The sequence below is a fragment of the Zonotrichia leucophrys genome, chromosome 5, assembly GCF_028769735.1.
Source record: "Zonotrichia leucophrys gambelii isolate GWCS_2022_RI chromosome 5, RI_Zleu_2.0, whole genome shotgun sequence".
Classification (NCBI taxonomy): Eukaryota; Metazoa; Chordata; class Aves; order Passeriformes; family Passerellidae; genus Zonotrichia; species Zonotrichia leucophrys.
Window position 1 is genome coordinate 54,983,660 of NC_088175.1, and position 17,613 is coordinate 55,001,272.

At 38.1% G+C, this 17,613-nt stretch overlaps 2 protein-coding genes across 12 annotated transcripts in view; both read left to right on the plus strand.

Annotated features, from left to right (window-relative positions):
• The window catches only part of USP47 (ubiquitin specific peptidase 47), a 51,255-nt gene that overhangs the window by 14,208 nt on the left and 19,434 nt on the right, over positions 1 to 17,613 (plus strand). For 4 of the 8 annotated variants that reach the window (XM_064715729.1, XM_064715732.1, XM_064715724.1 and 1 more), the window contains exons 2-10: positions 2,862 to 3,065; positions 5,257 to 5,373; positions 6,499 to 6,637; positions 7,793 to 7,889; positions 8,383 to 8,528; positions 9,324 to 9,403; positions 10,208 to 10,357; positions 16,353 to 16,448; positions 16,539 to 16,691. In XM_064715729.1, coding sequence (XP_064571799.1) covers positions 2,862 to 3,065; positions 5,257 to 5,373; positions 6,499 to 6,637; positions 7,793 to 7,889; positions 8,383 to 8,528; positions 9,324 to 9,403; positions 10,208 to 10,357; positions 16,353 to 16,448; positions 16,539 to 16,691 — 1,182 coding nt within the window. Of the gene's footprint in view, positions 1 to 718; positions 925 to 1,038; positions 1,156 to 2,861; positions 3,066 to 5,256; positions 5,374 to 6,498; positions 6,638 to 7,792; positions 7,890 to 8,382; positions 8,529 to 9,323; positions 9,404 to 10,207; positions 10,358 to 16,352; positions 16,449 to 16,538; positions 16,692 to 17,613 lie in introns of those variants that run through there. The other 4 variants (XM_064715730.1, XM_064715731.1, XM_064715725.1 and 1 more) reach the window with 2 other exon arrangements.
• The window catches only part of MICAL2 (microtubule associated monooxygenase, calponin and LIM domain containing 2), a 219,064-nt gene that overhangs the window by 6,800 nt on the left and 194,651 nt on the right, over positions 1 to 17,613 (plus strand). The gene's annotated exons all lie outside the window — the stretch shown is intronic.

A 17,613-nucleotide genomic window follows, 5' to 3' on the forward strand; every position in this document is an offset into this window, starting at 1 on the left:
CAATTCAGTCTAAGTGGTAGCTTCAAACTGAGTATGTGTTGTTGTGCTTTTACACTGGTGTGTGAGGCTTTGGCTGTCTCTATCTGTGTTTAAAAAAGTCATTGTTTTGCTCTCAAAATATATCAGATTATGTAATGGCTTCAGTTAATTTCTGTGTTCCTGTGGTGGATTTGGTTTGATAACAGCCTGTCAGAATAGCTGAGGCATCTATCACTCACCAGTCTTGCTTTTCACACTATTTCTGTAGTGAAGTAGCCCCACATAAGGTGTTGCATTGTCTCCTAGTTCAGTGGTGTGTGTGAATGCTCTTGGTGAGTAGAGTTGGGCTGAGGTTTTTTTTGCTTTATCTGTTTACTCCTAACAACTTGAAGTGGTGACAGTGTGAATGAATGACAGCTTAATACCCTTGGCTATACTGACCCTGAGTTAGAGCAGTTCAGTCTGTCAGAATTACATCTGTGAAGAAGAAAGAGGATTTGTGTGACGTGCTACATCCAGCAACCCAACCAGCAAATCTTCTGTAATCGTCTATAATTTGTTCCCTTAATGTTATTTCCCTCCCTCAGATACTGTGTGCCTAATTATTTTCTGTGGCAACTCTACTGCAAGTCACAACTGATTGACCATCAGGCAGAGTGGGAGGAGTTCCCTTCCCAGGGAGGAGGGAATGGTTATGTAAAGGCAGGAGCACAAGGAATTGAGTCTGCAGTGGAGAACTGCTCATGGCATGATTATACACAGTTACATCGAGTTACAGCATCAATACAAAATCAGCGTGGGATAATTAAATCCAAATTACCTCTGGTTTCTGAGATGAGCCTGTGTGAACAGTAGTAAATAGCTCTTAACCCCCCTGCAGAGTTCTGTATGGGAGGGTGGGCTCCCACCCACAGCCAGCCTTCACCATTGCTGAGGCACCTGCATGTAAGTATGGGCTGGTCTTCAAGTTTATTGGGTCTTAGCTGCTGCTCACCTTCTCAAAAAAAAACCAAAAAAAGACCACTGAACAAGCTTTACCTTCTCTTTCTAATCCCACAGTGAATGAGAGAACTTGATTTTTCAGCAAAAAAGAAAAAAACAAAAAACCACCAACAAAATAAAAAAGATGCTGTGCTGGGAAATTTCAAGGGAGGAGCCCAGGAGAAGAAATCACTGGTGAAATTTAATTTTAGTCTATTCAAGTACAGCACTATGTGTCCCTGTGGGTGCAGTAGATGAAAGTGAGAATATACTATGTCAAAATTACTTTGACTTCCAAACTCTGTTTTCTTCTTAATGTGTGGTTAATGTTTCAGGAATAGTTTTCTGTGTCTTCTTGGAAAGTAGTTCATAAATGTAAAATTCTCCCATAAAGATGAAATATATGAAGTGTTACAGATTTGCTGCAAATAACACTTTGAATCTTTTTGAGCGTGCAGTTAATGAAGGCTTCCACACTGGATATTTAATTTAATAAACCTAAAGAAATGAGACTCAAGTCTTTAAAAAAATCCCAATCAAAAGCAAACTAATGTCATTCAGACTGGATCTAGGGTGGTTTTATTTGCCTCCCTCTAACAACTTTTTTGTGATGCTGATAGGAATAGATGCTGCAGTCAGCTAACATTTTATTCTATCCCTGTGTGAACACTGCCAGCAGATCTTGCAATCCCCTGGAATGAAGGCATCAGCTGGAATGTCCATGTTCCTTTTCCATGGGTTTGGTGATGTAGGAGCTCTCAAAAGGGGCTGCACCACTTTGGTGGTGCTCATCTGTGTTGAGGGGCTGGGTGTGTAGAAACACAGGGGATTCTGAAGATGTTCAAATCTGCTTTGCAGTTCTCTATTCTCTAGAAGCTGCCTGTGATGTTTGGCTGAGAGTTTGGGCATGAATGCAATTATTGCCATTTGTTGTTCTTGTCCACTGAGAATGGTGATAGCACCACACGTGGTTTTTTGCCTTTTTGGGTGCTGTGGCCTTTATCCACGTGCTGAGATTTGGGCACTTTGACAATGCATTACTAATGCTTCTGTGTGTGACAGCTTGAAAAGGCTGAGTACCTGAAGGACTAATTCCTTTTACTTACCTGATCCTTTCCTATGAGATGTGTATTTAAATATCAGTTATTCTTGTTCTACAGTTTTGGATAATTAAGATAATTAATTGATTGTGCTTAGATTTTTGACCTGCTCGGTTTTCAGTATTGGCAAAATGCTGTTTTTCTTGACTTACTGGGTTCAGAAACTTTTGTTATTATTCCATTACCACTTTCATTCAAGATCATTATTGTTCTGATTTCAGATACATTGAAGTTTCTATTTAAACTCCCTTTACTTTGTTCAGTAGCCATTTGTCAGTGTTGATTTTCTTACTTTGTTCAGAAGAATATCTCCTGCGGCTCAGACAGTTGTGGAGTTAATAGGAAGTTGGTGGCTCGATTATGAAACTTTGTTTAGTGGGCAGCTTCCAAGGTTGCTTGGAAGCTTGCAAATTTTCTGGGTTGCGTTCTTGAAAGTCACAAAAGGTATATTCTGCCTCGGCAGGATGAAGTGATGACTTGGAAGTCTGTTCCTGATTTTGAAGGAGTCTCCTGTGCGCTTGCTAGCTGGAGTTCTGTGTGGAACCTGAGCGGTTTCTCTGGCCCCACACCAGAACAAATTCCTTCTTGTTCTATAAAAATGAAGCTTGTCTTTATAGATTATTTTCTGAAGTGAGCATGAGAAAATGAAGAACCTTCCAGTTTTGAACAAAGTCCAGTTTTAGGAACCTTAGTTTTTAAAAGTACACTACATTTTATTGGTGAAGTCTCGTTTTGATTTTTCAGTTAAGCTCCTCAACGTTGCTGCTGTTGCTCCTGACTTGCTGTGTGCTGTGATTGCAGGCAGAATGTGCTGCTGAGGAGCCCAGGGTGCTGTGCATAATCCAGGACACCACCAACTCGAGGACGGTGAACGAGCGCCTCACGCTGAACCTGCCCGCCTCCACCCCGCTGCGGCGCCTCTTCGCCGACGTGGCTGCCAAAGTGGGCTACGAGAACGGCTCCTTCCACCTGGTGTGGGGCAACGGGGACACTGCCACTGCCACGGTAGGGACTGAGCCTGCTGCCCCTCTGGGCTCTGAGAGCTGCTCAGTGCAGAAAACCTCCTCTGGTGCTGGTGAATTCCTGTAGTGTTTGGTTACAGCACAGCAAACCTCCTTTGGTGCTGGTGAATTCATGTTTGGTTACAGCACAGCAAACCTCCTTCTCTGTGCTGGTGAATTCCTGTAATGTTTGGTTACAGCACAGCAAACCTCCTTTGGTGCTGGTGAATTCCTGTAATGTTTGGTTACAGCACAGCAAACCTCCTTCTCTGTGCTGGTGAATTCATGTTTGGTTACAGCACAGCAAACCTCCTTCTCTGTGCTGGTGAATTCATGTTTGGTTACAGCACAGCAAACCTTCTGGGTGCTGGTGAATTCCTGTAATGTTTGGTTACAGCACAGCAAACCTTCTGGGTGCTGGTGAATTCCTGTAATGTTTGGTTACAGCACAGCAAACCTCCTTCTCTGTGCTGGTGAATTCCTGTAATGTTTGGTTACAGCACAGCAAACCTCCTTCTCTGTGCTGGTGAATTCATGTTTGGTTACAGCACAGCAAACCTCCTTTTGTGGTGCTGGTGAATTCATGTTTGGTTACAGCACAGCAAACCTCCTTTTGTGGTGCTGGTGAATTCCTGTAGTGTTTGGTTACAGCACAGCAAACCTCCTCTGGTGCTGGTGAATTCCTGTGACGTTTGGTTACAGCACAGCAAACCTCCTCTGGTGCTGGTGAATTCCTGTAATGTTTGGTTACAGCTCAGCCAACCTCCTCTAGTGCTGGTGAATTCCTGTAGTGTTTGGTTACAGCACAGCAAACCTCCTTTGGTGCTGGTGAATTCCTGTGATGTTTGGTTACAGCACAGCAAACCTCCTTTGGTGCTGGTGAATTCCTGTAATGTTTGGTTACAGCACAGCAAACCTCCTTTGGTGCTGGTGAATTCCTGTGATGTTTGGTTACAGCACAGCAAACCTCCTTCTCTGTGCTGGTGAATTCCTGTAGTGTTTGGTTACAGCACAGCAAACCTCCTTCTCTGTGCTGGTGAATTCATGTTTGGTTACAGCACAGCAAACCTCCTTCTCTGTGCTGGTGAATTCATGTTTGGTTACAGCACAGCAAACCTCCTTCTCTGTGCTGGTGAATTCCTGTAGTGTTTGGTTACAGCACAGCAAACCTCCTTTGGTGCTGGTGAATTCATGTTTGGTTACAGCACAGCAAACCTCCTTCTCTGTGCTGGTGAATTCATGTTTGGTTACAGCACAGCAAACCTCCTTCTCTGTGCTGGTGAATTCCTGTGATGTTTGGTTACAGCACAGCAAACCTCCTTCTCTGTGCTGGTGAATTCCTGTAGTGTTTGGTTACAGCACAGCAAACCTCCTTCTCTGTGCTGGTGAATTCCTGTAGTGTTTGGTTACAGCACAGCAAACCTCCTTCTCTGGTGCTACTCAATTCCTGTAACGTTTTCCTGCTGTGGTGATTTGGTTGAATTTTAGTCTCAAAGTGTGCTCTTTAATGATATATCTGTTTAATCATTAAACAAAAACTAATATGATCATTCAGTTGCAATATTCGTTTTTGTTATCAGTATGTATTTTTAATAATGATACCATGATAAATAGTCTCAATTTCCTCTAGTCTTGTTTGAGAAATGCTTTCTTCTCAGCAGCTGCATGTTGTGTAGTGAGTCCTGATGTTTCTTAGACCTATTTGAATACATTACATTAAAAAAATTATTTATATCACTCCTATGCTTTATTGTAAATCAGTGTTGATTTTAGTTAATATTATTTCTATAGATGCATCTAGAAAACTTTCTATGTTAAGAAATAGACATTAGTCTGTTTCAGGTCAGGTTTATGCCTGCTGAAAGTAATTTTCTTCCTCTTTTAAAGAAAAATGTGTCGGCATGCTGTAGATTTCACTGGATAATGTGATGTTTACAAGAAACTTACAGGCTGGCTCCTGAATAGATTAACCAGCTGTTAAGATTAACTAACTGCATCAGACTGTAACGTTTCTTAAACTGTTTGCAAGTTATTTCAGTACTGATGATGTGTTTTGTTTACTGGATAATTATTTATTTTCACGTGGTCTTGCTGTGTCAGCAACCACATCAAGCAATGTACTTGGATGGAATCTGTTAATTGTATATAGATCTGTTTCTAAAAAATGTTGTTTCTGTTGTTTTACTCTTTTTTAGCAGACTCCAATAGATCAGAACAGTGACAAAACCATTCTTGATGCTGGTTTTGAGCCAGGGAAGAAGAACTTCCTGCATTTGACAGACAAGGATGGTGAGCAGCCTCATGTAATGCAGGTAAAATCTTCACTCAGCTGCATAACCCAGTGTTGTGGGAGAGGTGTGTGTTCTCTGTAGTGCTTGTCTGAGATTAGAACACCAAATAAAACTGGGCTGAATATTTCATCCTAAGCTTCTTTGGGAACCTTCTCAACAACTTTGACTATATTTACATCTATGTTCACATTTCTCCTGAGTGGGATCAATTCCATTAATAATGATTTGCTGTCATTCTGTTCATGCTTGTCAATATTTATGTGATGTTTGCTGCAAGCAATTTTCTAAATCTAAAGTTATATAATTAATTAATCTTTGATACATTCAGAGATAAGTCTTAACAATACATATTTAATCATATATCCAATCCCTTTCCTCTGGGTATTTGAAAGCAATGTTTGGCCTTTCTGGCAGAATTCTCAGAAATGGCAACCCTGCATTGACAGCAGTGAGCTGCTTCCACATTTATCTTTATGGAAAAATTAATAAAAAAAAAATTATAGAAGAAGAGTCAGCAGAGTTGCTAGAAGCCACTGTTTGCCATAACAAAGACTTGGAAATTTTCTGTTTCTCAAATACATGATGCACAATGCTACAGTATCCTCAAATCAAGGGTTGGATAGACTAGTGATATATTCAGATTTATTGCTTAGCTCTTGTATCAGCATAATGCTGGCTTACTTAGCCTTTGTTGTGGAGTTTAATTACCTGAAAAAGGGGGAAAAAAACCCCATGTGTAAATAATTGTGCTCAAGATCAGAATTTAAAAATGGTTCTGGAAGAGTAAAGGAGTGAAATTTGTATGTCTGGAAAAAATCTATTTTGTATTGCAGTGCTGAAAACTTGAGGCACAGGAGATGCTGAATTGCCAGCTTGCTTGTTGTGTACATTGTAATAGCATATTTGGTTGTGCAGTGTTCCAAAGGACCTGTCTTTCTGCCAGTGCTAAAGAACAATGTGTCAAGGGCTTGTCCATTTGGAAGGCAGAACTAAAGTTACACTGTGTATCTGCAGTGTCGAAAAAATTGTGTGATGTGCCTCAGCAAAATTGGTTTGTTAGCCAGGAGAGAAAAGCAGCTCTCATAGGTACTTCAGTAAAAATGTTTTGTTGAACTTGTGCACGCCATGGGTGTGTTTGTGTTTCAGGAGGAGTCAGGTTCAACAGAGGATGGTGCACAGGAGAGATTTATAGGCCCCCTTCCCAGAGAAGGCTCCATTGGATGTACCCATGACTATGTCAGTCAAAGCTATTCTTATTCTTCAGTCCTGAGCAAATCAGAGACAGGTATTGTGTTCTCCCTTGTAAAGGCAATGCTAGTTTGTAATTATTGTAGCACATTTTCAAATAGCAGCACTTCAAGATTTTTTTTTTTAATAAATTGCAATTTATTTTAAAAATACCCACATCACTGCTACATTTTTTATTCATGTTTTTTATGATATTCTCCCATCCCTTTAGAAATGGACAGCAAATTACACTCAAGGTGCTGAGCAGCCACTAAACTGACACTCTATTGCACACTTCTTACCTATTTAAGAAATTGCCTTTTTGGCAAATAACAAAGTTTATCTGCCTTTTTGTTCATTTAATAAAACTGAAGAGATGATTTATATAGAGTAATAAATAAAATACAAATGTTCTGATTCAGTCTCTTCACAGAAAATGCCTGTGTGTGAAGTAGCTGCCTTTTCATTACTAGTATGATACTGAGATTATTTTTTTTCGAGGATTTTGGGAGTGTAAACAAGCATTTTAAATTCCTTTATTATATGATGCTTCAGTATATGCTCCTTGCTTATCAGCTGTTGCTAATATTGCATATTTTGGAGAAAATCTTAATATTACAGCTTAGATTAGTATAAGTAAACAATTTCATTTTCAGCTAGTGAAAATGACTGGTTTAGTAGTTCAGTTAGTTTTTTTTAATTAGTTATTTAAGGGGGAAGGGTTTAGAATAGTAGTGCTGTGTGGGCACGGGATGTTTTTTTTTTTTCTGATTTGAAAACAATAATAAAACCTGTGCAGATACATATTATAATAATACTATTATTAGGGTACTTTTAGCAGACATAAAGCAATAAGCAAGCTGATACACAATTGATTCTTAGAAAATTCTAGTTTATTTTGTAAAATATTTAAATCTAGTATTATTTATAATTATGTACATCCCCATTAGTGTAGTATTCAGCATTAAATATTGTTTTTTAATGTGATCAAAAACATCTTCATGTCATTCAGGAGAACTATTATTCTCTGTTGCTTTCAGAAGTTATAGCATTCCCTTCATTTATAGTGTAAATAACAATAAATAACAAGAGATGAATGCAGTTCTTAACACTATCACTATCACAGAATTGTTTTCTTGTCAAGTGTTTTAACTCTTGAATTGATGTGCCATCTTTTTGCATTATTTCCATCTCATTATTCTCATATTTTTAGGTTATGTGGGGCTGGTAAATCAAGCAATGACTTGCTACTTGAACAGCCTTCTGCAAACACTTTTCATGACTCCTGAATTTAGAAATGCATTGTATAAGTGAGTATATAGAATCAACAACTTCTTCAATTTGTACTGGTTCATATTGGTAGGAGACCCTTTGGAATTTCACTTGTCAAAATTTCCTTGCTTGGAAATCAAAATGAAGGTCAAGCTGAATAGATTTATAAATTATATCTGCTTAAAAGCTTCAGCTTTTAAGTAAAATATAAGTTACTGGTTGTGGCATGGACGCTTTTTAAAGAATCTTGAAAACATCAAACTGAAGGTTAAATTTGATGCTAAGTGCAGTTCATGTTTGTACAGTGAATGTCTTCAAAATTTTTGGTTTTGTGTTTATACATTTGAAGAGTATCATTGCCACTTACTGCAGAAATGGAAAGCACCTGCATTTGACCTCTCCCAAAAAAGAGAGCTGCAGTTAACCTGTGATATGGCAGACCTGAAATGTAGTAAATGTTGATTTCATGCTTTTTTTTGGGTAATGTTTTCAAAGCAGTTTTATTTTTCAAATCTCTTGCGTTCCAAATAGGTGGGAATTTGAGGAATCTGAAGAGGATCCTGAGAGGAGTATCCCCTACCAGCTACAAAGACTGTTTGTTTTACTGCAGACCAGCAAAAAAAGGGCAATTGAAACAACAGATGTTACCCGGAGTTTTGGATGGGACAGCAGTGAAGGTAATGTGCAGCTGGTAATCTGCTGGGGTTTGCTTCAGCTGCTGCCTGCTAGGGGCTGAACTGCTGTTCCTGGGGGAAAATACCAGAATAATTAAGAGTAATTAATAGAATCGACTTTTTCAGTGGAAACAAAATAGCCTACATGGATACTTTGTTGTGCAGTGTGTTTGATTGTTAAAGAAATGGCATCTGTGAGTTTTAGGCTGTTAACATAAAAAGCGTTATTTTTTTGTAATTAAACTGTCATTACACATGTAAATGGTTTCTAAAAAAGTAATTCTTTGTGGGAAACTTGCTTTTGTTTTGAATCACGAATGTCAGATGCCCATATTGCATTTATGGAGCTACCCATATTATTGTCTACTTCAAATCAAGCACTGTGTGTGTCTTTTACTCTTGTGTGGAGTAATTTTGCTCCATCACCTGTTGATGTTTCCATCAGCACATGATGAGAAGTGGGAAGTTGGGTTTTGGAGAATCAGTGCAGAAATCAGAAGCAGTTTGTTTTACACCAGAGTACATCAGCAGTTCTGTGTTTTTCACATGGTCTTGCTTGCATACACAGTTCTTGTTTATGTATAAACACAGTGAGCAAGCTGGTTGCTGATTTTTCTGGCTTCCATTGAGAGGCAGCTGCCTGTGGAATTGAGCACTGGCCCAGTAGTCAATAGGTAGCAGTGTAGGTACACACTTGAACTAATGAGTAGTTTTTTAGGAAGCATTCTTAGGCTACAGTCAATATTGGGACTTACAACATCTCCTGGTTTAACTAATAATAACTTCAATTTTTAACAGCATGGCAGCAGCATGATGTGCAGGAGCTTTGTAGAGTCATGTTTGATGCTTTGGAGCAGAAATGGAAGCAAACGGAGCAGGTAAGCTTGGAAAAACTGTCTTCATTCAGTGGTACAGTATTGTGGGCATTTGTTGGGTTTTCTAATGATTGTAAAAATCATTTACTAAATTTTAAATACCAGCTTATTGAAAATCTGGTAGTTCTCAGTTTTCTGGTTTCTTGCAATAAGCTACTGTGATGTTTGACTTTCAAGAGTGTGTTGCATCTGTTTTCCTCCCCCAATTAAAAGTAGAATATTTGGAATATATATATAATCTGGAATATTATACTCAGTCTTTATTTGAAGCACAGAAAGTGACTGTAACTTCCTTGCTGTCAGTATTTATTAGGCTTTTTTGTGGCCTCCAGAAGCTCAAGCTCTCCCTTCTTAATGCAGGAGAAAGTTAGGAATATAATCCTGGCACAGGATACATTCTGATAAATGGCCACCTTCTTGTAGGCCAGTTTTGGTCAATAGGAGGAATTGGAAGTTGTCTCTGGAAACACAGGGAAGGACTGCAGGGTCAGTGTTAACAATGTCTGCAAGATCAGGCTCGTTTTAAAATTCAGTTTGGTGCTTTTGTACTCACTTAAGGCATGACTATTAAGGACACTGAAACTTATGTAACATCATTTGAGAAGCTTGTTTGATACATATTTTGGGCAGGGCAAAGTAAGAATTCAGGAGATGGATGTCCTGCTGGTGAATAGTGTTTTAAATGTGTAGCCATGCAATTAAGATTGAATTGACAAGAAGGTATTTCCTTGTAAAACCAAAGAAATAGGCTATTGGTCATTTTTTTTTTTTTTTTTAAATCCCTGTTGCTGCATCTGTTTGTTTCAGGCTGATCTTATAAATCAACTGTACCAAGGCAAACTGAAGGACTATGTGAGGTGCCTGGAGTGTGGCTATGAAGGCTGGAGAATCGACACGTACCTGGATATCCCTCTGGTCATCCGGCCCTATGGCTCCAGCCAGGCGTTTGCTAGCGTGGTGTGTACTATTATGGTCCTAATAGTGCATCCATACACACATAGAGTACATAATGCCCCAGTGGTAGAATTGGTTCCCTGGTAAGTATCATCCTAGATACTCCATCTTGGGGTGTTCGTCTTTGTGCAGTGAACCAGCTAGCAAGTTCTAGAAGATTTTTCTTTTTTTTTGCCTTTTTGGTTTATTTTTTGTTTTGGTTTTTTTTTATTTTTCTTTTGCCCTTCGATGAGTCCTACTGGTGCATGTATAAGGGGAGGGGAAATGCAACTTTATTGCCTTAGGGCTGCAGTAATCAGTTATTTTCTTCCTGATAAAATCTTCAGCATTTACTTGAGAGATTTTTATGAGATCACAAAGTTTTATTTGGGTTGGTTTTTTTTACTGGCACATCTGCTAAATTTTATAGCTTTATTGAAAGTGTTAGTGAAAGAACAGAACATTGACATAAAATTTTTACTTTAATTGCCATGTTGTTGCTGTGCTTTTTAAAGGTTTAGATACCAAATACTTTTAATAAGCAATTTGATGATGATTCAAAAATCTTGTTCTACATCAATGTTTGTAGTCTCTTTTGCTCCAGCTTTACTGATGCTGGCAAGCATAACTATTGCTTAGTAAGTCTGTGGAAGTTCTTTTGTTTGAGTTTTTCCACCCTGAAAAAAAAATATTACAAGCTGTGAAATTCCACAGTACACTATGGATCGAGTTGTGAGAAGGAATAAGAATGAATCAAACAAATCTTTCAGTAAAGGTTGTTTTAAACAAACACTTGTGTAATTGGCTTGTTTATTAAACTTCAAGTATTTTGCCTTCTGTATTTAGTGTGCTGGCAATATTTTTAAAGCACTAATAGTCCATAATTCTTAACGGTAATTCTGTTAAGAATTGTTAGAATTATTTTAAACTATAGTATAGCTTCAATGTACTTCATACTTTGAAACTTTAAATATCAGTGTTGAGAAGTAGTAAAGGTGAGGGACATTGATCTTGTGAAAAGAATTCAAGTTAGTAATGTCCTTTGAATTCTTCTTAAGATCAAAATTTTCTGGAACTGTCCAGCTAATGGAAGCTGTCTTAATGCAGATTGATATTTTATACAGATGGCTTCCCTTTTCATCTTTTAACCCTAATTTCTAGCAGTATTCCCTGAACTAAATTTTGTCATTTTTATTCAATAACTAGATTTTTATGATCTATTAAAAAGAATGAAAACTATTCAGTTTATATAGTTTAATTCTGCATTTAACAATGCATTTTTTATATGTCTTAAATGGAAAGGTTTTTTCCTTCAATGGACAAGTCTGTAATGCAATGCTAAAAAAAGACTTTGTCTGTTTGTAAAACAAAACTTGAATGAATAAGGACTTAAAGTTCAGATTAGTTTTAATAGTACATGATATTTTTCCTTTCAGTCAGCATTTACTGGGTTTACTACATTGAGAAATGTAGTTTAAAGATTTTTGTTACACAATCTACATGGTTGCAGCTTGTATTGATGCTTCAATTTTTGAGCTTTTTCAATTCCTATTCTGATTACATTCAGTTGATTCTCCTCCCTGCATATGTATGAACAATAGCAGATGTCATTTTTAGTTCTGTAGTCTTCAGCAGTGGGGAGATATGGAGGATACTTGCTTTTGGAGAAGGGAAAAATCGCCTGTTTCTAAATGGAATTCTCTGAAGGTAGTATCCTCCATTGATCCATAGATGATGTGATTCAGTAGGTGTAGGTAAAAGGGTCTGAGAGATCAAAAACTTGACACATGCGCTAATAGGGCTTATGGAAGGGAATGGAAAACTTTTTAGACCTTGCTAGTCAGCTCCTGAGGGAACTTGCAGCAGGCGACACAACCCAAGATAGGGGATCTAAGGAGGATACTACCTTCAAAGAACTCTAGTTAGAGGTAAGTGATTTTCCATTACTTTCCAATAAGAGAGAATGGATGGATGAGCCTTGAATTAGGTTAATCTGTAGAATGCCATTTAAAGAGCATCATCCCACTGTTTGACATTGTGTATTACCAAAGAAATGCAGATACTTGAAATGTTGCATTAATTTCTATGTATATTACTTCTCAATGCATGGGGACATTGAAGAACTGGGAAAGGATAATGTCATGCTTTTTTATTTCCTACTGTGAACTAATTCTGAAATTCTTCAGTGTGGTCTTAAGGTTTGCATTTAGAATTGTTTTGATTTTCCACTCTATCCCCCAACTCCATGTAGCATAGCTGCAAACTCACTAGGGCAGCTCTGGGGCATTGAGATGTTGTCAGTGTGTGCCTCAAGATGGTTTCTGAAAAAGCACTTATGTAATCTAATCTGCATTGTTCAAGGGTATGGTGTCAAAAACCCCTGAATCAGGCTTTTCTTGAGGTCAGTAGAAATCCAGACATAAAAACATTTGGCTTATTTCAGGGAGGTAAACAGGAGCAACAATTCACCTTCTGATTTTCATAGGTACGAGTGTCTTTTTGAATTTAACAGCACTAGGCATAAGCTGAAATGTTTTGCAGTAAAAAAAAATATTTTGCAGGATGAACAGTGGAGAGAAAGACGCAACTGGGAACTAGCAGTGATGCTGAAATTATGATACTAAAACAGTGAGAGTTGATTTGCAATACCAGAAAACTAGTAATGATCTAAGTATTCTGGATATGTGGATGTGTAGCCAATGCAGTTGTGTTTTGTTAAGTATTGTTAGTTTTCAAGATATTTTGTACCATAGCTTCTCTTTTGAGAATGTAAGTATGTGTACAAGTAGTCCTTCTTAGGGCAGAAATTACTTTGAACTTTCTGTGAACTTACTTTGTGGTGTCCTTGCCAAACTGTTGAAGGCAGAATATGGATGATGTGAGAATTCCTTCTTTGTTTTTAAGGCTAGATCAGTAACAACGAGGTCTTGTATTTTTCATTGAACATACTCTTTGAGCACAGGAAAACTGATGACCTCTGAAAACCTGAGATGGCAGTTAGTTTCTAGCTTTTTCCAACAGCAGTTTCACCTAAATGCCACTTGTGTGAGGCTTCATAAAGGTCCTACTCCTCCTATTCACAGGTTTTACAAATTTACACATTTATGATAGGTTGCAGTAGGGCACTTGTCAAACTACTAACTAGATCATAAGACATTTTTATGGAGGGGTAAGTTCTCTGCAGTGCCTCTCTTAAGCCAGACAATAATTAGGTTGAATTGTTACAGCATTTTAGTGTGCTAAGTGATAGAGATCTCAGAATATTAAAAACTGAATACACTCAGAACTTGGCTGGACAAGGCTCTGAGCAATAAGTCTAAAGTTTGACCTGATTTGAGCAAGGGATTAGGATCAGATGATCTCCAGAAATTTCTTTCAGCCTGTATTGTTCTTTTGATTCTTTGAACTAGAAAGAAGTTTAAATAGCTTTTGTCACCCTAATCTGGAGCTTGATCACTTAAGCTTTATTTTGAAGTGTGTGTGTAGGGGATTTTGGAAATGCTCAGTGACTCCAAAGGCAGATAAGAGCTGCCACGTTGAAGGTAACTGCTGAGGTGACAGTGGCTTTGGTGGCACTGCAGGGCAGGGATGTGAAAGGCTGTGCAGCTTGGCAGCTTTGCCCTGGTTTTGCTGAGTAAACTGTCAGAGCACAGAGCAGTGAACTACACTGAGCAGGAAGTGTATTAAGAAACCTCCTAATCAGCAGAACTACCCTTGGTGTAAAGATTATGTAAGAGGGAAGAGAGTCAGCCTGAGGAGCAGCAATGATTATCCAAGGATTGAAAAATACATGGCTACATATATATATACAGCTCAAAAGGAATGGAGGTCTCAGGAGCTTCAATCAGGCCTTTCAAAGCACAGCTCACTATGTGAGTGCTAAGCAGTGAAACTCAAGAGTGATGTAATAATGCTTCATTGCCTTCTCAGGGGTATAAAGCATCATCACTTCTTGCCTTATGTAAAAATTTGTAGGGTGTTTCCTTGTTAAATTGCACATCACATGAGTCTACATAAGCATTACACAATAATTTATGTCCCATCCTCCATATATTCCCATTTGTGTTCATGTTGATACGTGAGCTGCAGCTTTTTTCTTACACTTGAAATATATTTTTCTTGCCTTAATTGGCATTTGGCTCACAAGACAGTTCTGTCACTGATGATGATGTCATCATGTGATGTTTTCTTGTTGGCCATTAACTTTTTTGCTTTTGCTGAAATACTTATGAATAATAATCAAAATACAGCGATTAATTTCTTCTGCTTTCTTTTTAAGCAGGTTCTAACTTTAGTCTTTTTTCTTACATTTTAGACTGAGATTCCTCACATTTCAGTACATAATCTTACTAAACACTAGCTGTCTGTAGCCCTGGAGTAAAAAGCAACTCAGCTTCTGTAGCATTTAGGAAGTAAAGACATAGACAGCAGCTCAATTCAGACTCTAAAATGTTTTCATATGTCTGGGGAGTCTCTGCCCAAGAGCTGTGATTTCACACTCTTCAAAAGCCTTTCTGACTGGCTCAAAAAATGGGAAACTGAGCTGACTGCCTTCACTGTACAGTTGTTTTATGGAGTTTGGTAGGTCCTTCGTTTGTGAATAGTTGTCACCTGGAATAGAGTCCATTTTTTAAAAGTCCTTTCTCCTAGAATAGCAACAGAGCTTTTGGAAAATACTTGCTTTGTTGTTCTTGCTGATTGCCTTCATTCTTGGAAAGAAGGGAGGAGAGAAGAACTGAGGGCTTTTGTGAAGAACTTGGCATATCCTTGATTTGTTCCCAAAGTGGGATTTGCCAAACAACACGATTTAGATACCAGTCATAGGTTCTTTGCCAGCCATGTTATGACTGCTGAGTTTACTCTGCCCAATTAAGCCCCTCACTCAGAACTTCACAGGAACAGCCACAGACCTTCATTAACAGATGATGATTTTAAAAAATGATGGCAAAAAAAATTGTATTTGCTTTCACCTCCATGGCTGAACAGAGAACTTCTGCCTTCCACTTGGAGTTCAGAAACCCAGAGCCTATTGGCTTGCAAGCTGACTGGATTATAGGTTTTAACCTTGAACATCTCTGGGTGAAATTCTTCAGTGAGCCCATCTCAGTACTCCTGGTGAATTCTGTTTGAACAAGTTGGTTCTCGAGTATTTACACCTTAATGTGCAGTGTCATTGCTGCAAATTGTGTCAATTTGGTTGTATTTTGAATATTGATTGCTGTAGTGAGGAGCAAAATAGAAATGATTGAAGTCCTGGGTGTGAGCATTAGTGACAGAACTTGTGGGGTTTTTTGAACTGCCCCAAACTAGGCAGCTGTCAGAAGACAAAATTCCAGTTATTGCTTAGCTGCCTCATAAGGTTTAGCTAGGAAACTACTTCTGTCTTTATAGGAGATGACCTTATCTGATTCTCACTCCTTTGGGAGCAAAACTCAAATACTCTTCCCTCTGTCCTCTCCCCAGCTTTCACTTAAAAATAGCATCTTCAAATGTAGTGTCCTGACTCTTGGTAGAACCAGGACTAAGGCTGTCCTTATGCAGGGCATTGAGAAACTGAGTCACATTTTTTTCTGCTGCTTCCTCTTCCCCCTCTAAATACCAGATTGGCTCTTTTGAGAAAAACTCCTTTAGAAATGCAGAAGAATCATCTCAAAATTCTGGGAGAACAAGGACAAGGCAGGGTTTAAAAATAAGCTCGTTTTCACAGCAGATGACTTTACAGACATGACTAAATGTGATGTGCAAGGTAACAGGAGTAAATGTAGCTATTGAACCAAAGACAGTTGGGATTCATCAAATACTGAATGAGATACAATTAACAGTAATTGTGATTTTGCTGGGTAGAAATATTGATTTCTGGTTATGTTTACCTAGATATTGTGTCTGTACCAAAGTTTGTCAATCAAATTTTGGTGATAGATTTAAATTAATTATTTGTATGTGTTTGCAGTCTCATTGCAAATTTATACCTGCATAGTAAACACTGTTTAAAAATGGGGTAACATGTTTTTATTCTTAGGAAGAAGCACTGCATGCTTTCATTCAGCCTGAGATCCTTGATGGCCCAAATCAGTACTTTTGTGAGCGGTGTAAGAAGAAATGTGATGCAAGAAAGGTAAAGATTAGTCAAATGATTTGCAAAAATTACTTTTAATAAATACCAATCCTGCTAACAGGGACATAATCTTGTCCTTGTGTCGCTCAGGGCCTGCGGTTCTTGCACTTTCCGTACCTGCTGACGTTGCAGCTGAAGAGATTTGACTTTGATTATACCACAATGCACAGGATTAAACTCAATGATCGCATGACTTTTCCAGAGGAGTTGGACATGAGTGTCTTTATTGATGTTGAAGATGAGGTAAGGTATTTGTTTGCAGAGAAAAGCATTTAACTTCCTTCAAGTTTCTCATTCAGAAAATCAAAATTCTAGTCTTATAAACCCATTTTAACAATATTATTCATCTACATATAATGTTCTTTAGCCATGCTAGTGCTGTAATTTGAAGATTTTAAGTCTGCCCATATGGATTTTTTTTTTTTAATATTGCAAACAAACATGTTCTCTGTAGTTGGGGTTCCTGTTTCCATGAGGAAGCTCTTTCAGATTTCTTACATCTTCAATAGACAAATTTAAAGACATGAGTTTCAGGGCTTCTATATATACTCCAATTCCAGAAGGGAAGATTTATCTGAAACTTGTGTCTGAATTGTGTTGGTCATAAGAGGTGATGTAAAGTTTCAAAACTTTGAATATTGAAGTTAGTCCAGAAATCATTAATAGTTAATTTCTTCCTTCTGAATGTAGTTAGTGTATACTGTAGAAATAAGATTTTAAAATTTTTATTTTTTCCCATCAGTCTTCTGGCTTTTTACTTTTCGGGTTTTACCAAAATTCACGTTGTGCTCTTACATTCACCTAGAAGTATTTACTGTGCATTTTGCATGGAAGACCAAAGTAATTTCTCTAATTTCATTCCTGAAAACATTTGTTGGCTTGCCCTGATGTAAGAGAAATACTGCCTGGATGTGCATATGGAGAGGCTTTTCTGGCTCTCTACAAACCCTTGTCTTAGGAAGGATCCCATGTAGACAATTTGATACCTCTCAGAGTGGGATAAATAACAATGAAGATTGATCTAGGAAGACAGAACTCAGATAAAATTAAGGACTGTCAGAAAATCAAAACAATTATCCAGAGGCAAGAGGATCAGGTAAGAGATGAGTATTCTGAGTGAGCTGCATTCACAGTGTTGGTGGCACCATGCTGTTAAGCTGGCAGA